Source organism: Lagenorhynchus albirostris, chromosome 6 (genome assembly GCF_949774975.1).
Source record: "Lagenorhynchus albirostris chromosome 6, mLagAlb1.1, whole genome shotgun sequence".
NCBI classification, from domain to species: domain Eukaryota; kingdom Metazoa; phylum Chordata; class Mammalia; order Artiodactyla; family Delphinidae; genus Lagenorhynchus; species Lagenorhynchus albirostris.
In genome coordinates, this window is record NC_083100.1 from 56,820,862 (window position 1) to 56,846,444 (window position 25,583).

Here is a 25,583-nt window from a genome sequence, read left to right on the forward strand (position 1 = left end):
TAGCCCTGAGTCTGGGAGCAAGTTCATCTACCTGAAGATAAAGTACATCAGAGAGCACAAGGCCAGAAAAGTTCAGGAACCAAACAGGCTGAGCACAGAGAGGCAGAAGGCCTCAGAGCTCCCGGCCCTACCTGTCTTCTTCCACACCCCCTAAATGGACCTACGGGAAATATTCTCAACTCCAGGGTCTCCTTTTCCAGGGAGAAAAACCCAAGGCTGCTCCTGTTTCAGAGTACATCCTCTTCCCTTAGGATCTGTGCTTCCACATTAGGGATTTAATGGGATGGGGAGAACTGAGCTGGGGTGGGCTAAGTAGAGTCCCATGGTTATTCTTTGCAGACCCTGGTTGGATTCCGGTGTGTAATTTGGGGGTTTTTTGGTTTTGTTTTTTGTTGTTCTTGTTTTTATTGTTTGGGCGGGGGTGGGGGTCTCCAGGCCTCACAGCTTGCGGGATCTTAGTTCCCCAACCAGGGATTGAACCTGTGCCCTCGGCAGTGAAAGTGAGGAGTCCTAACCACTAAACCGCCAGAGAATTCCCCAGGTGTGCCATTTTGTAGTTTTGTTATCTTGGGCAAGTGACTTATCTCTAACAGTTTCCTGATGGGTGTTTTGTCATATACCTACCTCAAAGCGTTCTTTGGAAAATGAAATTAGACAACGTTTGTAAAGCGCTTAACATGGTTCTTAACATAGCATTCCATAGACTTTAGTTCTTATTAATTTAAGCGAGTGGGAATCATGTGATATGAGCTACATAACCACCTGGATTTGGGGATCATAGTATCTGTCTTCAAGTTTTGAAGAGCTGTTGGTGGAAGAAGGAGTTGAGTTATGACCAGCAGCCCAGGAGAGCAGATATTAGGGCAGTATAAGGAAGAGCTGTCTATGAGTAACTCTGAGACATGTCCAGCAATGATGCCAGCAGCCTGGAATGGACATGAGCACCCTGTCACTGTAAGGATATGACCACAATCAGAGACACTAAAAAGAAAGAACAGGGAGTTCCCTGGTGGTCTAGTGGTTAGGATTCGGCACTTTCACTGCCGTGGCCCGGGTTCAATCTCTGCAATCCCTGGTCAGGAAACTGAGATCCCTCAAACTGCGCAGCGCAGCCAAAAAAAACCCTTTTTTTCTGCATGAGGAGTTTACACATATGGCCTCCAAAGTTGCCCTTCCAGCCCTGAGCCTCTTAATTCCTGGGCGAGCTAGTCTCTTGGGGTCAGTCTGGGGGACTTAGCCCAGGCATGAGCCCCCTCAGAGAGCTACCTGCAGTGGCACAGCTGTTCTTCTGCTTGGAGTTCTGTCGGGACTCTTTCATCCAGGGAAAGATCTGCTTGCTGATGGTGGCTGAGGAGCCAGAAGCAGTGGGCCCACCCTTGGCCTTCTTGGCAGGTACTCCACCTCCAGGGTTGGTGGGCGAGGATGGGGGCAGGGCTGGTGGGGGAGGAGGGGGTGGTGGTGGCTGCTGCTCTGCGTTCAGACCAGGAGGCTGGCTGCCACCCCCACCTCCCTGACTGTTCCCAGTGCCAGGCCTCATGCAGCTTCCATTGAGTTCAGCCCCCTTGTGGGCTGGGGCTGGCAGAGGTGCAGAGCTCTGGATGGAGCAGGCAGAGCCCGGGTAATCAGTGTCCAGGGAGTTGGCAGCAGCAGGGGGTGGATAAGGCTGATGGGGGGCACTATAGCCATAAGTGTCAGCAGCTTTGCTGTAGCCATAGCCTCCGAAGAGTCCTGGGCTTTCATAGTAAGCAGCCTTCTGCATCGTGTACTCAGGAAGCTCCGGGGCCTGCTGACCCTGCTCAAATAACATTGACCACCACTGTCTCCTTCACCACCACCTCCAATGTCTGCCAAATCCTGAGAGAGCTGGGGCAGCTCCAGGCTCCAGACAACCTGCAAAGAAGAAAAATGAGAGGCCCCAGAGGGACTGTCATTGGCAAGACCAGTCAGTATAGAAGGACTAGCCCAGGCTCTCTGCTTCCCACCAACTTAATAGTAGGAGATTCTGAGATTTTATAAAGTTCAACTTATTTGAACCCTTGGAAAAGTCAGAAGGAATTTCTCATAAACACAAAAAAAGAGTTTCCTTTATCCAAGGGAAGGGGCTTTTTTTTTTCCAGATACAATTTTCTTTCTCCAAGATTGTCAATTTAGCCTTTGAAACTACATAGAAGAGCATTTATGGCCTGATGCATTTTAATGACTGATTCTCCCACTAGACTTTGAGCTTTTTGCAGGAAGGGACTGTGTCTTATTCACCTGCGTATTCCTAACATCCAGCCCAGCGCACCACATGTAGTAAGTGCAGTAAATGCTTGTTGAATGAGTGAATGAGTGAATGGATCAGTCAGTCATTAGGTCATCCCAGGGTTTTGATGGGCAAAAGAAAGTCCTATAACACTCAGAAAAGCCAGAGCTCTCAAAAAAAGTATCTCCCCCACCTGGTTTCAAAATCACAGCATCTTTCATGGAGATGCAGATAGTCCACTCTCAGGTGACTGGGTGAGAATTGGCCGGTTAGCTCATGGGTCAGCACTGTGAAATCTACTAGGAGATAAAAGCCAAGAAGAGGACTTAAAGACTCCCAGACTTATTTTGAGGCTAGAAAAGTTTCTTCTCTTTGGTCTACATTTTTCTAGATGCTTAACTTTGTCCTCCACTACTTTTAAATGGATACCACTGGAAATGAGTGAAGAGATTTAGAATTTGAAATGCATGGAGCATGGGCGAATGAAAAATGCTTTATGTTATAACTCTATCATTTTAATCCTGCATCCATTGTATAAATAGATACTACTATTGACCTCTGCTCTGGATCATCCATTCCACCCCACCTCCCACCCAATCTACAACCAATGAGAGAATCTCTCTTGGCATGATGAATGGACCCAGAATTAGAAGAAGAAAAAAAAAAAACTAAGAAAAATTCTACCGCTTTTGTGTCCTCTGACTCTTGATGGGGGGCTTACCTTCTCACCCACCCCCCTCTTCTCCTGAAAGCCCCTAATGAGTTAAAGTATAACTAATACCATTCAACCACTTTCATCTGCTTGATAAAGAAAACTCATAGGTCAGCTCCCAGGTCTGAATTCTTGATCTCATCTTTCAGGCAGCTTTCCTTCCCCCAAACTCCCTGGTTTCCATCAGGGACATCATGATGGACCACATTATCTAGACAACTTATGTAGCCTAATGGATTTGACCACTAGTACTAAAACCACTCCTCCCTTTACTCATTTCCCCTACACTTTCACCAAACAGCCTAACTCAATTTTTTAAATTCTTCATATTAGCCTTTATTTGGTAGTAGAGTTGCCCATTTTGTTTTCAAATAAAAGCCAATATGCCATTAATCTTGATAAGAGAAAGACCCTTCTCAATGGAATAACAGAATACTAGGATGTAATGTTTTAGGAATAGTTTCTATTGTTGTTCTTAAACTTATGTAATTAGGATATCTACCAAACAAAGCTGGTCTTAATCTTTCATTCATTTTCTGTATCATTCTCTGACTATTAAAGTTACTGAATATTAAATGGACAGCTACATCCTCATCCTGTGACTAACATTTGTATGTATTTGCCCACAGGCCAAAGGACTACATGTACTCCGAGTTTGGTTAAATCTCTGGACTTTTCTGGGATCCTGCTTCCAGTCTTAAACCTTGGTCCCTCTGGATGTCAAAATGGTCACATTTGACACTCAGACCACCAGAACTCGCTGCTGTTTCTGTCACTCCATTTACAGCAGTGCAAGCAAAACATCCCTCCTCTTGCCTCCCAGGATGACCGAGTTTATCTTGATAGGTAGACCAGTCACATTAAAATAGCTTCTTTAGGAACTGACCAAGTCTTTGAAACAGATAGCTTTACATATATATCTGTTCCTATGGCATATTCCTAGACAAATCTCTGTACCTCAAAAGTGCAACTACTGGGCAGCTCCATGAATAAGCAGAGTCTGTTCTCCCACTTCTGTTTTCATTGTCTTAAGGAATTTCAAGGGTCACTCAGTGATGATCCACCACCCAAATGTCCATCTTCCCAGAGGCAAGGGCAGTAGCTCTCTCCTCACTGAAAAGGGCTTTGCAGCCTCTCGCCCACCCCAAAATGTAGAGCCCCAAAGAAGTCACCTTTCCTAAAACAGAACCTGAGGATATTGTTACAAAACTGGTTTTTTTTAAAAAAGCTTATTTCTTTCCAGAAATCGCTACTCCTTGTGAACTCTGCTTGAACCTAAGAAGCAGGAACGGGTCATAAATCACTTGGACAATGGTCAACTGTTCAGTGGCTCATCTTTTCGATCCCCCCCCCTTTTAAGGCTTTCTTTTCTCGCCCTTTGGTACCTCTGCTCATTTGGGCCCCCGACCCAAATGCCTTGGGGTGAAGACTAACTCGCGTAGGGGGAGGGGCGGTTTTCGAAGTCCTCAGCTGCCCTTTCCTCTCCTCCTGCCCTCTACCTCCCAATCCTGCTCCCACCCTACAACCAGCCACCCCCGGCCCCCCCCCCCGCCCGGAACACCGGCCGAGGCAGCCTCCCCAGAACCCCGCCGGCGCCATCCCCGGCTCCTCCTGGGGAAGGGGCACCAAACGGGGTTTGGCTGGTTCTTTCTCGTGGTCCCGGGAAGTTGCCCAGCTCAGCTCCGAGGCCCAACCGCAGGCTGGGAATGCAAGGCCAAACGGTTCCCAGCCGGAAGGAAGGCGGCCTCGGAGCGACCACCGCCCGTTCCCCGGGCCGTGGTGGCCCGCCGCACCCGCCGCGCCTCCGAATCAGCCGAACCCTGATGCTTGCTCACTGACTGCACTTAATTCTGCCCGGGATCAATACCTAAATATGATACCGAATAAATAAAAGGCGCTCACAGCGGCCGGGGGACGGAGTTATTAAGCAGCTGGAGCTCTCACGGTGCATATCAATGCACCTGTCATTGTGGTTTGTAGCAAAATTTATGACTGCGAGCACGGCTGCAGTAAACGCTTCAGTAAGGAATGAAAAGAAAAACACTTCCCAAGGCCTGGCACTTTTCAGAAGTGGAAAACAGGCTCCGCGTAGGAGGAAGCGCAGCAAAAGAATTCCCTGCTCCGCACTTTTCCCGGCCCCGCGCCCCGCGAGCCGGGGGATTATATAAAGTGGCCGGTACCGGCCTCTCGGAGCAGCTCTGCTCGGCGGCCGGACGCGGGACGGGACGTGCGTAGCCTGGCCGGGGGCCGAAGACCTGCCGCCCTCCGCGGCCTCGGGAGGCCGGGAGGCTCGCCGGACGCGCGGAGGCCGGCCCCGCGCTGTTCGCCCGCCGCCCTCGGTGGCGGCGGAAAGGCCGAGGGGACTGGGGAGAGAGACGGCTGCAGTCGCTGGGCTGTGACTAGCGCCGCGATCGTCGTAAATCCCGGACGGGTAGAGTTAGACCGTGCGCCTTGAAAGAGAAGGGGGAGGCGTTGGAGTAACGGTTGCTTCTGTTCCTCTCAATTTTTCCTAAGGTTCGAGCTGGCCTCGGTTCCTCTCTCTGTTTTGCCTAAATCAGGGCCTTGGAAACCCACAGATCTCTTTCTGGCGGACACCAATATTGCTGGGCATCCCCATTAATTCACTGGAACCTAGCAACGATTCTTCCCTCTCTGTGGGCTTTACTACCTCGGGATTTCATTTCGAAACTACTCCTTTTCGGGTTTGCTCAGAACGGGATGTATTTACCGCAGAGCTGAGGTAGCTTTCTGCCCACGTTCTCCCGATCTCTCAGCCAGAGCTCTTCTGCCCTATGGGAAGCCCTGGACGCGCCTTCTAAATCACTCTTATTTAGCCCAGATAACTTAATATGTAATACGCCCTGCATTTAAGGCACTGGGCTCACCCCATTAAAGCGCCATAAATTTGAAGGCCGATGATCGGTTATCATGTAACCGGCGGCAGTTCACACTGAGGTGATCCACTTCAAAGCCGCCCTTTGTTTTATGTCTTGATGTATGAATCCTGAGATGGCTACCTTGAGTTGCAGGACAAATGGAAATGTAGTGGAAATTATTTTTAAAAATCACACCACTCACCACAATGTATGTGTGTGTGAGAGAGAGAGATTTTTCGAATTTTGTTTCTAACTCTTTGAAGGCTCTTCGGGTTCCTTTTGATAGTCTATTCTGTTGAGGTGATCTGGAACAAAATGGAAAACTCTCAGTGGCAGCCAGTTCTTTCTTACAAACACATGCAGAGACTCATTACTCCCTTTAAGGGCGTCATAATCAATGTCACTATTTTACATGGTGTCCGCAGCCACTCCAGGCACCTTCTTACTGGCAGAAAGGAGACTCAGTTGGCTCCTGGGGAGCAGGTGGCTTTTAACACCAAAATCCTTGACTGGATGGGAGAAGGGGGAGGCAGGACAGTAGGGAAGGGCCAGAGCCTCCGCAGGGGGTGAGCCAAGTGGGTCAGAGGCACAGGGAAGCCATTTCCTCTCCTACTCCAAACAAGCCCTAAACGCCCCAGGTTCCCCAATCCCCCAGGCCAAGCCCACCCCTCTTAGGAGCTAAAGGGAGGGACTGTGCAGTACTGGGATGGGAGGGAAGCTACAGCACAGGGCACCAGAAAAGGAGGGTGGACATGTAGATGGGCCTGGGTGGGTCCTAGTCAAGGCTCCCACAGGCAGCCACAGTGAAGAGGGAGCTGGGTGTTATTTCTTGGTTTGTACGTTATATCTCCGATGATTTCCCTCAGTTTATTTTATTCCAGTAGGTACCCACCACATTCCTGGCCTGGGCTGCCCACAACTGGGTCGAGTTTGGGCTGCAAACCGCCTAAGACGCAAACATCCCTTCCACCTCACCCCAAAACAGACCAAGCTGCCCACCACTGCCTGCGCTCAGTGGGTGCCCGCCCCGGTCAGGTGAAAGGAGAGACGCAATCCCCCCTCTTGCATCTGCCCTGTGCCAATTAGTCGACTCAGTAGTTTGCAAACACCAAACTGCGCCCGGGAAAGCCCCACACAAAGCGTTCAGGGCCCTTCTAAAGACCAGAGCGCGCAGCCATAAGCCTTTGAAGTGACCTTTGGCTCAGGCGGCAATAACTCACCCCTTAATGAACACCCAACGGAAGCGCCTCGGAGAGATCCCGTACCGGTAGGGCTCCTAACATCGCGCCCGGGCTTCAGCTCCCCAGCCAGCCCCAGACCCAGGGGCCCCACTCCACCGAGCCGGCCCGGAGGGCTGCTCGGTGGAAGCACGATGCACCCATGCCCTCGGACCGGATCAGCGGGTCCCGAAGCCACTTTATATGATACATTCACGTGAGCGGACGTCAACTTTCGCCGCTTGGTTATTTATTTATTTATTTGGAAAAAAAGAGTTCTTTAAAATTAGGAGCTTCCCCTCAGAAGAAGGGCTAAATTGGGAGGCCACCCGGTGCCGTGATTCCCCCGTGGCTGTAGCTAGATTTTTTTTTTCCCAGCCACGGAGGAACAGGGTAAGTTTGCTCCCGGGGGTTCTGGGGTGCTCGGTGCACTCTGGGCGCAGGAGGCTTGGGAAGGGGAAAGTAAAGAGGACCCCAAGGTGGCCAAAGTTGGGCTACCCAGAGCCCCCACCATCTTCTCCCGCGCTCTTTCCCCAGCCCACCCAGCACCCAGCACGGTCCCAACCAACTTCAGCCTTCTGCTTGCCCAGAATCGCAGGCTTTATCCGGCTGGCTCTGGGCCACCAGCCTCAAGTACCCTTTCCACAGCCAGGAACTGGGTGAGCAAACGGGAGGGAGAGCCGTCTGAGAGCTGTCAAGGAAGAGCTGGTCCCTAGCAGACCTGGCCCTAGACCCCATCCCCCACCAGGAAAAGTCTTTTGAATAGGGAGCCTTGGTGCAGATTATTGAAATTTTCGGGGAAGTTATAAGTGAGTGCTCCATGGGGCCAAATGAAATGCTGCTCGCAGTAATTGGATTCAGCTGACTAAGTTGGCAGGCGCGCAGCTCCAAGACAGCGAGAGAAGAAAAATGTCCAGCGACTTTAAGTTCTGATGGAGCCAAGCGCTGGAGACTGACAAAACAACTTTACTGCTCTCCTTTGATGGCAACACCCCTGGAAGTCGGTCCCTCTCTGGCTGGGGCCCGTCCCAACCTAGGCTAAGGGAGTGCGCCTTGCTTTCTGGGTCCCTTCCCCACAGAGGCCCAGTCTGGCCTTGCCCTGCAGCTCCCAGGAGCATGGAGACGCTCACTCCAACTCATGGAGCGGCTTTTTCAGGCTTTGGCCCCGGGGAAAGACCCAGGATGACCTGTCCTGTCCTCCCACATCCAGGAGCCACAGGACACAATAAACAAAAGGATGTCTGGGATGCAGGAACCAAAATATGATTTAGTTTTCATTTGGGGTTCTTTGAGGCGAAGGACCCAGAAGCCCTAAACCTTTTCTCTGCCACTATCGCAGTCAAAAACCAGATTAGTGAGGGGGAGGAGACTCCCAAACTCTTTTGGGTAGTTTGGGGGTTCTACTGAATTTGGGGGAGAAGATGGAATAGCACTTTAACCTCGCAAGAAAAAAATATTAAGCCAACAGCAAGAGATAAAGGCATACGTATGTGGAGCTAGCTCCCAGAACAATGCAGGGAGCTGGCTGGCCACAGAGTTTCTTTTAAATACGTATAAATCAACCTGCCTGCACCCAGCCAGGCGGCTCAAGACATGGAATTAATATGATGCTCCATCTTACTTTGGCAGTGACAGTGTAAAAAAAAGTTACTTTTTATTCATTTCATTTTCAACCCGTTCTCATAACTGTACATTTACCCCCAAAATACCTCCTCCAGCCCCCACCCTCCTCACCGGCCCTCTCCTCAGACTGCCACCTTCCCCCACAATGCCACCAGCCACCCTCCCAGCCTGGCAAGGTAGTGTATCCTTCTAACCTTTGGGTAGGCGGGAAGCATCTCCACAAAGCTCACCTCCTTACGATCAATCACCGTCCTGGATGTATATGTAGAAGTGTATTTAGGTCTACGAGTGCTGCCTCACCAATGGCAATCATCAAAATCACAGATTACACAAAATAAATCATATTTAGTATCCCACTCAGGGCAGCAAGTAGCCCCGTGCCCGAAGATTTCATTTTGTCATGCAATTGCTTACCTGGATCCCAATTTATCATAAACCTGGTGTCCTCGGCCTCACAGTGGGCGCCAGTGGGGGGCAGAGCTAGCCTTCCCCCTTTGTCTGCAGACAACACTGTCCCAACCCTGGTCTTGCGCGCTCGAAAACTCGGCCATATACCCGAGCATACGGAATTCCCGGTAGAACGGAACCAGACTGAGGTTCAGCTACCAATAAACGCAGGAAGAACGAGTTCGTAGTCCCCGCGCCGGCTTTGCCTGCGCTGCACGACCGTCGGTCCACCCGCCCGCCTGTCCGCTCCCAGGCCCAGAGCGGCTGCCACCCGCGCCCCCACCCACTCCTGGGTTCCTGCCCAGCCCTCCCAGGCCCCCCAGAGCTCGGCGTTTGTTTTCCTTTCGGAATGTGGCCCTTTCTGGATTTGAAGAGAGCCCCGGAAACCCCCTCATAGTCGGCAAATACAGACGCTGCCTTCAAATGCGAGCATATTTGTTCACGTGACCCCGAGGGAAGATTGTACTGATTGAGGCTGAAACTTTCACGCCATCCAGCCCCGGAGCGCAGCCAGGCCTGGGGGCTGGGAGGAGGGGCAGGAGACATGGGATCTCGCGGTCCCTTCCCTTGGGCAGACAAGGGTGGGTATGGGGCGGAAGGAAAGCCCCCATCCCGCGGCTCGGGAGTGACCTAGCTCCAGCCTGGCCGCCGGCAGTGGGATGCGAGCGCTGAGAGTCTCTTCCCCCACGACCTCTGACCCCGGCCCAGCCTTCCATCAGGCTGGTCCGGGGATCGGAAATTTTAGAGGCTGCCTCTCTTACGGGCGTCTCCGGAGGCAGCTGTGGAGTATCAAGGGCCCAGGGTTCGCCTAGCTCCCCGGCCGCGCCCGGTACTGCGCATCCTCAAGCACCCGGGCAAGGCGCAGCCTAGTCGGAAGCGCCGCTCTTCCCCTCCCCGGGGAGGCAATTACGTTGTGGCACAGCGCAGGCTCTGGCCCTAAGGTGAGAGGCTCCAGCTCACAGACCAGGCTGGTCACCCCGAGGAACACTCCTCTTCACCACCACCACAGTTTGGGGCCTTGGCTCATTCCGCGGACGCGGCCGATGAGCCTACACTTCCAGAGCCAGAAAAGGCGCAGAAGCACGGGCCGAGACCCGGAGCGTTCTCCCCTCTCTGCGTCTGGCGAACTCCACCCAGGTCCTGCGCGGCCTGGAGCCGCCGAGGCGCGAAGTCGCTGTTTGCCGCGACCTGTGCGCCTCCAGATCCAGGCAGGGCCCACGGATCCCGCAGGCCCAGCAACCGCCAGGCCGCGGCTTCCCGCTTCCTGCGGCGCCTCCAAGAACGCGAGGGGGTCTGCGAATCAGTCCTGGCTGGGCTTATCTGGGAGAAGAGGGAGCTTCTATTTTAGAAATATTAAATCAGGATAGGTTTCCAGCACTCTCCGAGTGGTCGGGTGGAATTTACGGTAACAATTCTGCCTGCGGGAAGAAGAGTTAAAAGCTCCCGGCCAGGGCGAGCAGCCAGCCTCCAGCTCCCGGCTTGCGGTGAGCCCCACGGCACTACCCCAGCTCGGCCCGCACCCCGGAATCCCGCACCATCTGGGGGTGTCCATTCCATCCCCGAAGTCTCGCTTTCATAGCCAGCTCTGCTTCTTAGCGGCATCGGGCACGGAGCAGATGCCCTGTCGCCACTTGCAAGGTCTCGGACAGGCGAAGGCGAATGTGCCCGGCAGCCGCGGAAGAGCCAGGGAGAAGGGGGTAAGATCCTCCGCATTCCCACTCCAGAAGCACGGGCAAGTCCCGGAGAACAGGTCACAGGCTCGAGCCCCCAGACCTGTCAGCGAGCCCCTCCTTTGTTCACCCGGCCGGGCCTGGCTGGAGGCCCACTCGGGGCGCCTCTTGGAGTCAGACCGTGGGTGCCCCCAGTCCACCCTCACCCGGAGGACCCCGCCCCCTAGCCTCCCGCCAGGGGCCGAGCAGCCGGCCCGCAGTAAGTGTTAATCTCCAGCCAAAGAGGGGGGCTGCTTTGCGGGAATTTGTCTCCAGGAAAGGATCTGAGCCTTCTTCAATCGGAGCATATGTTCATAGAGCAATAAACCGGAAAGATTTACAGTCCTCGCCCGGCCCCCAACAGCCTCGCACCCTTTCAGGAATTACTTACGATGATTTATCACACCAACCCGGGCAATTGTCACACTGATAAAATAGCCCGGGCCGGTGCCCGCCAAGCCCGGGCCTTGGGAGGCTGTTGGCTGCCGGGCTGCCGGCGGGGCTGAGGAGGTTTTTTGTGGGTTCCTCTCTGGGCCTACCAGGGGATGTCGGGGTGGGTGGGTGGGGTTGGGGGGTGGGAGGGCAGCCAATTCTCATTGAGAAAAAAACGCAAGCAGCTCAGAGAAAGCGCCCAGAATCTGCGCCAGAGTCACTTGCAAAGCACATAAACATTTGTCATCTTTGAATAATTGAATTAATGTGTTATTGTTTGAATGTATAATTCACAACGGAGGAAACTTTGTCTCTGTCCTGACGGGGAAATATACACACACCAAAAAAGAAATCAAAACACACACAATCCCAAAACAACCACCACACGCAGACAGCCCCCAGCTCGCCGATGTCATCCTCAAAGCCAACTAGAGGGAAGGAGGCAAAAAAAGAGAGGCCCTCCTCCCCGGCATCAGTGCCGGAGTGGCGAGCTGGAGGAGAATGCCCACTGCTGCCCCCAGCACAGATCTCCGGCAAGCTGGGGGTGGGGTAAGGGGGTGGGAGTGGAGTGGTCCGTGGGACCTCGCAGCTCCTTGGAGTGCAGGAGAAAAAAGGCTGAAACTGGAGCCAGCGGGAGAGACAGCTCCTGCCTCTCACCCTGGCCTCTTCCCCCCCAACCCCGTTTCCCTGACCCCGAGGCTTCTTCCCCTCACCCCAGGGTCTCCCATTCCTCGGGCGGCGGGGACTTCTCCCTGCCTTTATTTTAGATCTTCTCCCCAAATTAAAGATACAAAAATCGAGGGGAAGGGGGGCAAACTCCTTGCTGGCGTGACAGAAGCAGCAGAGCGTGGGTGCGTGGGTGGGTAGTGGGAGAAGCAACTCGGAAATCATTATCTGTTGGTTGAAACCTGCCTGGGGTAAAATTTCAACTCGATTTTATAGCCTTCCATTATGACGCAAAGAAAAATTTACGACCCTCGCTTGAAAAGAGGGCCGAGGCCTTTTCTCACCGGTTTAAGAATAGGCAGCAGATGCCGTGACAGCGACCATTGTTCCCGGTAGACACAGGCGACCGAGCAACCTCGGCCCGCGTGCGCCAGGCGCGTCCCCCAGCCGGGCGGGTTTTTACTACTCCTGTCGCCTCTGAGCAGCCCGCGTGCACCCTCGCCCCTCGCACACCCTCACACACCCTCTCTCTCTCTCTCTCTCTCTCACACACACACACACACACACACACACACACTCGGCGGCTCTCAGTAATTTTTCATAAGTGCAAAGCTTTGCTGAACCAAAGGTCACCATCCAAGCCACTAACAACTTCTCGCCGGCGCACGGTTCCAAATCAGGAAGCAAAGGGAACTATTTGTCAGTGGCCTGACAGCTAAGTTCATTAAGGATTTAAATCAGAATAAATAAAAGTCGCGAAAATATTTACCTGCCGGCCGCGCTCCCGCGCCCGCCGCCTGGGGCCGAGGGTGGAGGGCTGGGGGCGCCGCACGGCCCCCCTCGGCGGGTGATATTCTTGGGATCCCTGCACTTTCCAAGTCGGAGAGAGCCCTTTGCGTGGCAGATTAATGACGACTCCGTGTTTCTTAAGGGACGTGCTGAATTAATTATTTCACCAATCACGTGGTCGGGACTTGTAGAAATCTATTCTTATCATCTTCCTCGCACTTTGAAAATTCTCCGGGTTATGAAAGGCCCTCCCCCGGCTGGCGGCGAGCCCCGGCCGCCCAGCCCGGCGCGGGGGGCAGGGAGGGCTCCCCAACATGGCGGGCGCGCGGGAAGCGCAGTCTGCCGAGGGTCCCGATTTACTGTACTGTACTCCGGCGGGCTCGGCTGTGCACTCGCTTCCTCCTCATCCCTGCCCGCGATTCAATACACACAACCGTACTGATGTATTGGTGGGCACAGGAGGAGCCATTAACCAGAAGACGGGCAGAGAACAATCATAAAATGTGTCTGAATATTTAAACTTCTGTCTGCGCACTTATAAATACACATGTCCACGCGTCTGAGGCGAGCCCTTCCATATATTAAGGACACATGTCTGATTTTATGCATTCTGCTCATTTCCTGTCGCGAGTAAGGCCCCCTCCCATCTATTTTGGGACTCCTGTCTTGGCCCCCTCTTCAAGGCGAAGCCAAGACGAGAAAAGCCCTCGTGAAAAAAACAGCACACGCCACTTTTTATAGTGGCGAGTGTTTATTGTGGTCTGGAGGGCGGAGGGGGCACTCGGGGGAGGAGGGGCAGGTGCTGGAGGCCCCGGTGGGGCTGAACAGCACAGGAGAAGTAGAAGGAGCCCAAGATTGGAGGCCAGAGGGGTGAGATCCGAGCAGCCACCCGCCAGCCCCAGGTTGGCCCAGAACCCAGCACCAGACACGCCCTCAGAGTTGGGGGTCCAGGAGATCTCTCTCACCCACCATGTCACAAAGAGAGACCGAGGGGGCCTGGGGCTGATCCGGGCCATGATGAGAGCCAAACTGGAGCCTCCTTTTAGCCCGGGAAGGTACTTATTTTCCTTTTAGAAAATAATGTCCACCCCGCTGCAGCCTGAATCCAGCCTTAGGCTTCCCAATTCTCACAACATATGATGGCCAAATTGGGAGTGTAGGTATGGGGGAGGGGGCAAATGGTAGAACTGCTAAGCCTTACACAATTTAACCTTCACACATCAGGCACATTACAGAAAATAATAAATTGTTTATATTGGATGTTAGCTTTTAGAAGACCTAATGAAGAATGCTTCTGTGGAGGCACCAAACAGGAGGGAGATTTCGCTACACCTTTTATTATTTCAAATATAGATCAATGAATTACATCAAAACTACAGGCAACAATTAGTATAAATAATACTTTAATCAGTGGCAGCAGAACATTGGTCAATTCTATTAAAAAAGCATCTTGTGTGAACAGACACCATGGGGCTGACTGACAATGTCATCGCCCAACAAAAGGCTGCAATGGACAAAGTGAGATGGGAGTCTGAGGAGCAATGTCCTCGCCAAACACTTCACTCCCCCCAGTCACGACCCCAACATACCATTGAAAAAACTCAAAACAAACACTTCTGGCTCATATTTGGGGGAACAAACTGGAAACAAATAAAAGCAAATGGGCACTGAGGCTTCCTACATCTAGGTTTCTCCAGAGTACGTTCCCAGATGGAAACTCATTTCCTTCCCTGCCCTAGGTGACTGGGGGGCCCTGCTTCTTCCCTGCCCCACTCCTGTGGGCCCAAATGGACGCTGGGGTCCGACTGGGACCTCAGGGTTGAGGGCCGCCCTCTGGGCCATCCAGGCTCCATTAACATTTCAAAAGACAATCCCTAGAAGAGGAGAAGGAGAAGTGAGACTTACAAACAAACAAGTTGTTTCTCTGATTAAGTTACTTTCCAAAGTAGTGGGGCTATTTTTAAGAAGGACCTTGGGTTTTCTTCATCAAAACATGCCTCTTGGCTTTCCTCTGGGGCAGGGGTGAAGGCAGTTAAGTAGTTTGGCATTTGGTCTGAAGCTGGAGTGAGTAACCTGAACTTCTGGGAAGGGGGAAATCTATATAATAATCTTTGCAATACATATGTAGTTGGATGTTGTGAAAATATATATTACCCCCTCCCAAGGAGAAGGTTCAATGTATTCACAGATTCGGGTTTTAGGAAAGAATCTGAGCAACTTTCCAACTTGCCTAAGGATAGCGGCCCTTTTCAAATCCTACATCCAAAGACTGCTCTCCATGTTCGAGGGGGAAAAAAAGAAGAGAAGTTAGAAGTTAGAGTCCAAAAGGTTAAGGGTTTAGAGGTCAGTCCTCCTGGCTGAAATACAGCTAATCGAATAGAAAATTTGTCCTCTGGATGAACCTGATTCTGTAATTTAGCCGAACTTCAGTAAAATACCTTTTCAGCTTCTCAACGTGAGGGCATCAGAAAAAAGACGTTTTGACTATGTATGAACTCTGTGCTTTTTGTCATAGAAACAATGATGCGAATAATGCAGGAATATCCATCTTTAATATCCCGACGTGGCGATATTCAAGTATTGCCATGTGCAAGTCTGAGAGCCAGGCTCACCCCAAGGAGGAACAAAGAGCTGTCCCTAGGGTCTAATACAAAAGAGCAAGGCTTGGAAGACACTTTAGAGAAGTGGAATTTCAGCCTAGGGACTCCAGTGAATACCTGCCCTCAGCTCTCAGGAGACACAGAACCAAAGAACATGCCTGTAGAGAAAGTCTTTTTCCCCCTACACTTAAATATATTTTAAAAATTACCTCTGAAATCTTCTAAAGTGTTCTCAAGCACTGAAAAAATAGCCCCAATTCTGAATCTCCTTTTCAAGCTCACCCCCTCTCCCTCCCCACTTTTGTGACTTTTCGGTAGCTACAACCAGGGGGTTCTTTTTGGAGCCCGAGGCTTTGCGGTTTAACTTTCTGAAGCCTTGTTTCATTTGAGTCTATGAACTCTGGCCATTACCTTTGACTCTTTCCCTTATCCTTAAGGGTCAACATTTTAGAAAAGTGAGCTTTGAACCCTTCCCAGGCAAGGCATAAGAAAAATGACTAAAGAACATCTCTCCTGTTGTTTGAGAGCGATTGTTTTTAAACCACTATTCTCAAGGCAAGGGAGAGGAGAGGGCCTGAAAACTTATACTTTCACAAATTCTGCTAATTAATGGGTTGAGGAAAACTTCCTTAGATTTGTTTTTTAAAAAATTAAAACTTAGGGAAAAAACCCTAAGACCAACTTTTCTGGACTTCTAGATTCAATTAGTTTTTCTTTCATTTTCTACAGCAAGACTTCCTCACCTTCCCACTTTCTCCCCAATGCACATTCTCTCTTTCATATAGGCAGGCCATACACCAATGCCTATAAAATACTGCTATATGGGGTATTTGGGGACATTTGGAATCCAGTTGGAACAGAAAATTCAGTCATTATCTAATGACCCAGAACACAGAGGTTTTGTTTTCTTTCCCCAGAAGGAAAATGTTGGACCATTTGTTTCTTTCTTTTTTCCCTTTCCTTTAATCACCCAGAACTGGTTGTAAGCACAGTGCTGAGAAAAGCACATGTGGAAATATATTTTCAGGAACTCAACTTTGAGTGGATCCTTTGCTTCCCTCTAGAAGGGTTAAGGGCCCCCTACACACATTTCCGGGGAGTGGGGAGGGGGTGGAGTTCAAAATGCCGGTTACAGCCAGAAGTAAGTCCACGCATCTCTTGATTCTGCTCCCTGAAACCCAGCCCCTTTCACCATGGTAAGTTTTTTGGCAATAAGATGTCAGTTATTTCTGCACCCCAATTCCCCAACAAATAAATACTTAAGCAAATATAATCTAAACATACAACAACCCGTTTGCACTTCCTTCTTAGACTCATTTCTTTGGGCATGGGGCCACTGGGAGCAAAAAAAAATTTTTTTCACACTGGAAATTATACAGACAACCCAGAAAGTTCAGAAATCCTGGCCCAGCCCTCCTGCTTCCACTGAAAGCACCTAGCACAAGGGTGGCCAGCCTTCTGCCTCAACACGCCCACATTATGAAACCACAAAGATCCCTGGAGGGGTGGGGGGGGCGGGGAGGATGTTCAAATTCACACTGGGATAAAGCATCCAACCTTCATTTGCAAATTCAAAATCCAACAGCGAAGATTTTCAGGAGTTTAATGACTCGCCAAGGTTTTATGTTCTCAGTAGCTCCTGCCATTTGATAATATACTTAGAGAGAGAATCCCGCCCCCCCCGACCCCCATCCCCGCTCCAGGGAGGGGCTACCCTCGGGCAGGGTGCTAACCTAGTCCGAGGTAGGCCTGCCTGTCCCAGGTCCACCCTACAGTACCTTAGAGCCCAGGGAGGTGACAGCAGGCCCGGCCTGCCCCCACAGCTTCGGCTCAGCCGGGAGCTCAGGGAGGGATGGGCCCAGGGTCCCCACTTCTATAAGGTCGTCAGGTCCGTGTGGTGGTCCTTGGCCAGCGGCTGCAAATGCTGGCCAGGGGCAGCTGAGGAGGAGCAAGAGGAGGAGGAGGATGAAGACGACGACGACGACGAAGACCTGCCTTTCGTGTTGGGCAGCTTGTGATCTTTTTTCCACTTCATCCTCCGGTTCTGAAACCAGATCTTGATCTGGCGCTCGGAAAGACACAGGGTGTGAGCGATTTCAATCCGACGGCGCCGCGTCAGATACCTGTTAAAATGAAATTCCTTTTCCAGTTCTAGGACTTGCTGCCGGGTGTAGGCCGTCCGGGACCTCTTGGGCTCCCCGCCGGTGTAGTTGGGGTTCACTGCGAGACAAGCAGACCGCACAGTCAGGTCAGCGCCCGGCCTCGGATTAGGCCACAGCCGCTCACTTCCTGGCGCGCCCCGAGGCCCGGGCCCTCCCGGCGCGCTCCTGGCCCACTCCCTGCCTCTCGACCGCCCGCCCGCCCGCCCTCCCAAGGCGCACACGCTCACTCCCACCCAACCCCTCGGACCCACCTGCTCCCCTGGGCTCTCGGGCGGGGATCCCCAAACGTGCCCCCATCTCCCCAGCCCACCTCCCGCTCCAGCATTCCCAGGCATTTTGGAAATCCCCTCTTCCACCGCGTTCCCTCCGCTCTGAAAATGGAGTCCTCCCCCACCCCACCCCCATCTCCACCCCCTTTTGCGCCCAGAGCCAAGCAGCCAGCCACATGGTCCCGGCCTGCTCCCTCGGCTATAAAAATTTATGGAGAGAGTAATTGCGGCGCCCATTGAAGCCCCACACGCCCCCACCCACTCGCACCCCCTCGCGGGGCCCAGGCCACCGGGCTGGGGTGGAGACTGAGAGGTCCTGGGCCCGTGCCTTACCGGAATTCACGTGCACCTTCTTCATCCACGGGTAGACCACGGCCGGCTGCTTGAGGGCCGTCCCAGGGGGCGGCTGCTTGGGGCCGCCCGGCTGGCTGCAGGCCCGGGAGCCGGGCAGGGGCGGGGGCGCGGGGCACGGCTCTCCCGGGGCACCGTAGTGGCCACTGGGGCCGCCGGGTTCTTGCCCGTGACCCCGCGTGGGCAGTGCCGAGCCGGGCCCGGGGCCGCCGCCTCCGATGGTCTGCTCACCGAAGTCGGGCCGTGGGTAGAGCCCCGGGGGCTGGAAGTCGGCCCCCTGCGCGCCGCCGCCGTAGTAGTCAGCGCCCTGCTCGCCTAGGTAGCCACCCTGCAAATATTCCTCGCACGGAGGAAACTTGGGGTCCACATACTTGGAGTTCACCATATACGAACTCATGGCCATTAATTTCACAAGGTAGAAAATACTAATTTTTCTCGTGTTGTCTTTTTTTCTCCTTCCATAGGGCCCTCCTACTTGCTGTCAACTGAATAAAGTTGGCGGCCATGTGACCAGACCAGCCAATAGCGAGGGAGTGAGTTTATCACCGGGTTGGTGAGCGTCTCATAATTTTCACAAATTTAACTAAATAACATACGTGTAATCAAGTGACTTGCCGTGGCACATTTGAGGGCCCCCGCCAGATGTTAAAGTAGTTCTAATCCCAGCATCCTCATTCCCCACAGGTAACCCCAGCTTTTGTCTGCCACTGACTTTGCTAACCTCCAGTGCCCCCGCCACTCACCCCGCCTGTAATCAGCCCCCCAAAATGGGCACAGTTCAAGCGGGAATGAATCCTCATATCTGTCAGGGTGCATGGCATCAAAAAGTGGGCGGAAGAGGTGGCTTCTGAGTTGGGCAGAGAACCCCAGGCAGGCAGGACTCCCGCCCGCCCAGCCTGCGGAGCGGGGACTCTGCCATACAAAGGCCGAATCCCGGCTTTGTCTTCATCAGGGTCACCCAAAAGTTACTACAATCTGGCTGGCCTGAATCAAATTAGGCAATGAGTAACTGCCAAGCTTTCTTCGAGGCCGGGGTGTTTCCAGCCAAATCTTGGCCCTTGCTGGTATGGCAAGAAGCCCCCGTGATGCTCTAGCCAGGGCAGCTGAAGGGTAGCCCAGGAAGGTGGTGAGGGCACCCCCAGCTCACCCAAATGGACCCCAAAGGACCCTAAACTCCTTCTGCCCAGCTCACCTTCTTCTCACATGGCAGTAACGGCCAGTGAGGCCCTTCATTGGGCACCCTCCAACTTGATGCCCCTGGAGGGCAGACCTGGGGCTGGGGTGACCTGGACTCCCACCTTGCTCCCCAGTGCCCCCAAACCTAACCCTCTGGCCCTGCATTCACGCAACCAATTAGGGTTTTACACAGGGGGCCCTGTTTAAAGGTGAGGAGCTTCTCCAGGAAAAGGCTGCTCTATGTCACCAGGCTCAGACGATCCTCCTAGAGTCCAAGGTAATAAAACAGAAAGAGGCAACTGACCCGCCGGCTGCCTCTGGCCTCCAGTTCTAATTCTGGCTATTGCGGAGAAATGTGAAGTTTTTGCATCGACCATATATTCCCCTAGAATCGAATCTGTGACTATGTGGATACCACACAAATTCGGTTCTACAGGGTATATATAGACAACGTTACTACCTCCGGGTTCCACCCAGAGCGAGTACCCAGACCGTTGCCAGCCCGCGCCTCTTCCTCGGAGCCGCCACCAGCCCAACGCGGCCACCCTGCCTTTCAGAGATGGTTCAGGTAGCCTGAAGCGCCTGGTGGCAATTTGCAGCAACGAGTTCCCCATCCTTGTACCAGGGCCGGGGTTACCAAGCAGCCAAGGAGTCAGGACAGTCTTCTTAAGAAAGAAAGAAAAGAAGAAAAATAATCCATCCCAGAAATGGCGGCTTTATTACCCCCCTCTCCGGATCCACATAACCCCCACTCCCTTAGCAAGTGGTATTTTCCAGAAAGGAGCAAATGCCCTCAATGGCAGAAGAAAAAGAGGCAAGAGGGAATAGCCTCTGCTCATTCTTCTGCCCACTGTCAGGGCAAGCCAGGTTGGCTGACAAAGCTAGTGCTCCAAGAAGTCGCGCATTTACCTTCCAGGGCCCTGAGCCCGGCTGGCCTCTCCGTCCGGCTGCTGCTGCAGACCCCGAGGCAGGCGCCGCTTGCAGGCACCGAGCTGCCCTGGGCTGGGGCCGGCGCACTAATGGTGAAGGGCAGGGCAAGGGGTCACTCGAAATCATTTACAAACATATCACAAAGTTTCATTATTTTTGCTTTGCCGACAGCAGCACACAAGAGTACAAAAGTTCACGAGTTGTGCCCGCCCCAGCGCAGTCCAGGGCTCACCCCTCGCTTCAGGGCACCAAGAGCACTCAGGGCCCGGATGGGTTTCAGAGGCAGAGGGATGCCCGGGCTCGGGTGGGGCTTTTGGATCCCTGACTGTAGGCTAGAGGTGTTTACATTTTTTTGATTGTTTTGATTTTACCCTCATGATTCAAAAATTATTTTCAAGCCCCAACCTGGGCCTGGTGCGGTGGAGCCCCCCTCTGCCTGGCAAAATTGGCTGGCTTCTCCTACTCTGCACTGTGCACGCTCCCTGCTCACTCCCCCACCGCCATCCTCTGGTTCCAGTGCTTTGGCTATTTTGTAGGGATATCCTGGGTGCCAATTCTAACAAGAGCTCTGAGGCTGCCCCACACCCAGCCCCCTTGCCCCAGGGGGGCTCCCCCCAACTTCCTCTAATGCCAAGAGCTCCCACACACCTGCCTTCCTGGGGACCTTGGGCCTAGGCTTTATCCAGACAAATTGGGGGAGCCTGCTGGGACAGGTGGGGAGCCGGGTGAGGGTACATACACATTTTCATATTTGTTAGACGCTGTGACCTGCATTTCACCTTATTGCTCAACTTGTTCAGACAGGTCAAAGCCAATGAGTTATTGATGAACAAAAGCGTTAAATATTCACCTCCCGCTCAACTGCCCATACAAATGCTTTTGATGTCCCCGGCTTTTTGTGCTGTGTTCAGCTACAGGGTGCTGATCGTGGGTTTGCAAGCAAGGAGCATCCACAGAGATAAGCACCCAGAGCCAGGGCAGCCTCAGGAAGAGGGCAAGACCAGGAGTTCCTGGGGACACCGGATTTTCCAGCCTGGGGCCCTGAGCCCTGTTTCACTTGAGACAGCCTGATTCATAGAGGTGAACTATGTACTGGGCGGAACCTCCACTCCTGGGGGGTGGGCACAGCCCCCAGGGAGTCGATTAGGCTGCCCAGCCTGGAGGGCAGAAACCTGGCCCAGAGCCAAGCCTTAGCTTCCCGGACCCTAGAGAGAGGATGTCTCACCAGGGAGGGAGGGTGCCTGGTTCCTAACATCTTCGCACATTCCATCTCCTATGAAAATAAAATCAGCTCCGTTTTGCATGAGGGAGGGGCCCCTGGTCTTTCCTTGATTCTCTCCCCACTACCATCATCTTAATGAGAGAGCCTTCCTGGAGATTTCACAGGCCTCCTCAGAAATGTACCTGTCTTCTGCGGCATATGCAACTCAGAAAGATCCAAACTTCCAAGCCCAAGACCCCAAGAATCTCTGCCCCCACCCCCGCCACGTCTGCCTGCAACGCTAGCGGCTCAGGCGCAGAAATTCTCAAATTGCAGTTATAGAAAAGCAGAGGTGAACTAGAAGGGCCGTATCCCTCCCTCCTCGCTCGGCCGCAGTTCCCCAACCCAGGGCCTAAACCGCCGCGGCTGGGGCTGGGGCCTAGGGAGGGGGGAGGAGGGACTTCCACGTAAAGCTCAGAATTCGCAGCCCTTCCCGGAAGCCGGCCAACCCCACACACCTGCAGCCACAGAGGGTTGCGGTTTTTTTGTTTGTTTGTTTTCTTTTTACAAAAAACTAGAGAAGGTTGGGCCAGGCTGAACCGGGTTGAGCTGGGCTGGGCGGCAAAGGGGGATCGCGCTGCCTGGGTGTTCAGCAGGTTGATTCGAGCAGAAAGCGATGCTCGCCGCGACTTGTTAATAGGGCGGGCTGCTAATTAGCTGCAAGCTCTTCACAGACGCGTTCGCTGCGGCGGAGCTGCACCTGTGCGAGCTGGGGAGGTCTGGGAAGGCCGGGAAAGTCCAGGGAGGTCCAAGGAGACAAGGGCGAGAGGCCGCGGCCCGTTCCCTTACTCTAGGTGACTGTAAACCAGGCCCCAGAAAATTTTTCCAAGAGTCCAACTTAGATCCTCCACCTCCAGCTCGAGCTCCCCTCTCACAGTCAGGCCTGGGGAGGCAGGGCTGCTCTTCCACCCACCCACTCCCCTGGCGCGGCCCTTCGCCCCTACCACCCCAGTTATCAATACCGCCCCTTCTCGATTCGGAAGAAACGGGAAGGTACTTACAGCGGCGGTTTCTCACGGTCCCGAACCTGTTGCAATGAAAACGGGGGTCACTTAAATTCCACAGGATAATAAAGATAGATGATACACAGAAAAATGACAAGGCCCAGACACCCCGCCAATACCCAGACCTCCCTCCTGCTTCGGATGCCCGCCCCCAGGAACCGCGCCAAGTTCTCCGCGCGCGAAGCGGGAGACTGCAGTGCTCAAGGGCAGACCCACGAGGTAGGAGAGTATGGCCCCCATCACCTCCCCCACTCTATGCACCCCTTGAGCAAAACCTTACTTTTTGCTTGGCCCGACTCAGGCTGTCTGTAACAGGGTTTCCCCCGTGGGAAAACGGGAAGCGAGGAGAAAACGGGCCTTTGTGTGTTTTCTTCTGCACAATCGGCGGGGTGGGCGCAGGTCCACTGGGGAGGGGGTTAGCCGCTGCATCTGTCCCCTGCCCCAGCTCCCCGTCTGTCTCGCGCTAGGAGCAACTCAGACCCCTTTTCCAATTTCAGATTGGTTTCAAATTCCCCAGCTCCAACCAGCGCTCCCCTAAAACTGTCTTTTCCTTCCCAAAGAAGTACCAGACAAGGCTAGGACTTGCCTTCCCACTTCTGCTCTAATTCAAAACAAAGAGCAATTTCCAAGGGAAATGAGGACCCAAATGATAATCAAGGAAGAGGAAAACCGATGGGTTTAAAGGTAAATGGCAATGCTTTAGACTCTTATCCAGCTCTATGGATATGACATCATTTCGTCAGCATTTTTTCTGGAGGACCCACAAAGCAATCTTACAAAGCAGTGATCCTCACAGGGGCTGGTGTCCAGCTTTAAGTTTTCAGTCTCCTCTAGTTTTATTCTGGGATGGCAGTCTTCTCTGAGAAATCACAAAGGCAAAGCCATCTCCATCCTTATCCTTTCTCTCTGTCCACCTAGACTACCCGTTTTATTCCACTTCAGAAGCAGATGCCCCATTATGAGGAGGAGAGAGACAGAATGTCCCTCTTGTGAGGTGGGAGCCCTCAATCCCTAACTTTCTATGTCTAGAAGGGAGAGGAGAAAACCAGGATTTCCATCCTATTTCTTGATTTAGGTTTAAGCTAAAATTAAAATTAACTTCCAGGGGACTTCTCCCCACACCAGGTGGAAAAGATGGGGCAGAGAAATCCCCCACCCCTGGAGTTGTCCTGGAAAAAGTAATAAGTGACTTACTGGTTTTCTCTCCTAGTGGGCAGGGGAGCTGGGAGCAGACCTGTCTCCTGCGCCCGGCGCTAGCTGGAGCCTCTCACTTTTCTATTGCTGCTTCAGGAACCAAGCATCTGCACTTGTATGCTCTTAACCTAATTTATGGTGGGAATTATATTTTGGCTTGTCAACTCTCAAGCCATAAAACAAAGTTTATTGGGATCACGTGTTCGTAAATAGCCACTCAGGTTCCATCTCTGGCAGAACCATAAATAACCTTCCGCTTTAAACTTTTATTCACTAAATAAAGGTTCACTGCAACTGTTCCCTCACATTTAAATAGTTCCAAATATCTAGGATGCAAGGGGGGAGTCATATTCATATCAATACCCCAGGCTTTTCAAATAGCATCTTTTCAGGGATGTCTATTGAAACTGCGAGATAGTGCTATTTGGAAAAGGCTGGTTGATGGGCATGTCTTATGATTCTTTGGCTGCATCCGCTGTGAGTACCATCCACTCCTTTATTTCAATCATTTTTTTAGCTTTGGATGTGGTAAATAAAGAGGAAAGCCAAAGGCCACTTCTTACTTGCTTATACCAGAAGTTATTTGAGATTTTGTTTTAGCTTCGATAAGAAAAGGGTGGTTGGGGAGATGCTGGGTGGGCTTGGGGGTGGGGGGGCAGCTGGAGTTAACACTTGGCTCTGTATTGTTGCGAATGAGCTCAGCGAAAGTTGAAGGTAGCCACATGCCTAGGGGTTTCTATAATTTGCTTAGATCTGGAAGGGAAGCCTTTGCAAGTGACCAAACTGCTTAAAACAGCAAGACTTGGGGTTTGGTAAAGTGAGAAAGTGGAGAATAGCCCCATCGGCATCTTTGGCGACTGAAACTCTAAAGAAGGTTATAAAACAATAAAAACAGCCCTGGTGTGAAGGGGACAGGGTGTGAGGAAGTAAATGAGGCTCTCAAGGAACCCAAGCCCAGGAAGTCAGATGTCCCCAGTCCCACAGTGTCCCAACCACAGGGCTTAGGGGTCCAAACCTGGGTGGGATTCTCTCTCTCCCCCACCCTTACCCTTCCACCAGCACCAGAGGGAGAGCCTAAGAGAGGGGGAGGCAGCGGGCTCTCCTGCTGTGAAAGCCAAGAGAAGGAGCTTGGGCCCGAGCACTGATCCATGGGGTAGAATGTGCCACGCTATGCCTGAGGTAGGCGCGGGTGGGGAAGACACCCCCAGCTCCCACCAAGGGCTGTGAGTGAAAAGAGAATTGACACCCAACATCCTTCCATAGCCTGGCAGAGTTGCTACCAAACAGTGTGAAAACGTATGATTTTTACCATTCCGATTAAAAGAATGGGTGTTCTGTGTAGCTTTGTAGAGCACATATACGTCTATGATTTCTAAATCAAATTCAGTTGTAAAAGTTCTCATCAGCAAACCCATCAAGCCCTTGAAAGAGACTCCTTTCCACAAAAATCTCTTTGCATCCTAATTTCCACCCATTCTCTGTGCATTTCTAAACCCATTTCTTGATTTCACTTTCACTGGCTAGAAAGCAGGGGGCTATTAGCCCAGACTGTATGGCATCTACTTCTTCCCTCCCCATGCCATTAGCCACTTAGAAGTACCTTTTTCTTTTACAGTTGGTAGCATCTGTTTTTAAAATATGAGTAAAGATCAATCCTTTAAAAAAATGTTTTCTGACTCTATTAGCACTAGGTGAGCAGCTTCAAAACAAGCCCCCCTTAATCCACTGTAAAAAATAACAAAAGTTTGAGGGGCTGGGAAAAGCCTTCTTTATTTTTCCTTAAGTTAATAAAAGAGGATGAATCAAAGGACCTATGACATTCTAGGCAATTGTTATAAGCTTTTTATGGGGGAGGGGCCATGTAAAGAGAAGACCAGGCTGAGAGAATGGTGTTTGAAACAATGTCTGACACCTACTCAG

At 52.3% G+C, this 25,583-nt stretch overlaps 2 protein-coding genes across 9 annotated transcripts in view; both read right to left on the bottom strand.

Annotated features, from left to right (window-relative positions):
- The window catches only part of HOXD3 (homeobox D3), a 37,596-nt gene that overhangs the window by 2,489 nt on the left and 9,524 nt on the right, over nt 1-25,583 (bottom strand). For 3 of the 5 annotated variants that reach the window (XM_060152586.1, XM_060152588.1, XM_060152587.1), the window contains 2 exons: nt 2,439-2,541; nt 1,267-1,890 (listed from right to left, as the gene is read on the bottom strand). In XM_060152586.1, the coding sequence (XP_060008569.1) occupies nt 1,267-1,807 (541 nt within the window). In that variant the 5' untranslated portion in view covers nt 1,808-1,890; nt 2,439-2,541. Of the gene's footprint in view, nt 1-1,266; nt 1,891-2,438; nt 2,542-17,094; nt 17,220-25,583 lie in introns of those variants that run through there. The other 2 variants (XM_060152589.1, XM_060152590.1) reach the window with 2 other exon arrangements.
- HOXD4 (homeobox D4) lies at nt 1,794-19,636 on the bottom strand. Of its 4 annotated transcripts, none has more exons than XR_009541151.1 (3): nt 18,081-19,636; nt 17,095-17,536; nt 1,794-1,890 (listed from the first exon to the last, which is right to left on the bottom strand). XR_009541151.1 is itself a non-coding variant. In XM_060152595.1 (2 exons), the coding sequence occupies exons 1-2, from the start codon at nt 18,499-18,501 to the stop codon at nt 17,190-17,192; spliced, it is 768 nt and encodes a 255-aa protein (XP_060008578.1). In that variant the 5' UTR covers nt 18,502-19,636; the 3' UTR covers nt 14,034-17,189. The 4 variants fall into 4 exon arrangements, 1 of the variants encoding a protein (XP_060008578.1); XR_009541149.1 differs by lacking the exon at nt 1,794-1,890 and adding an exon at nt 2,263-2,544; XR_009541150.1 differs by lacking the exon at nt 1,794-1,890 and adding an exon at nt 2,439-2,541.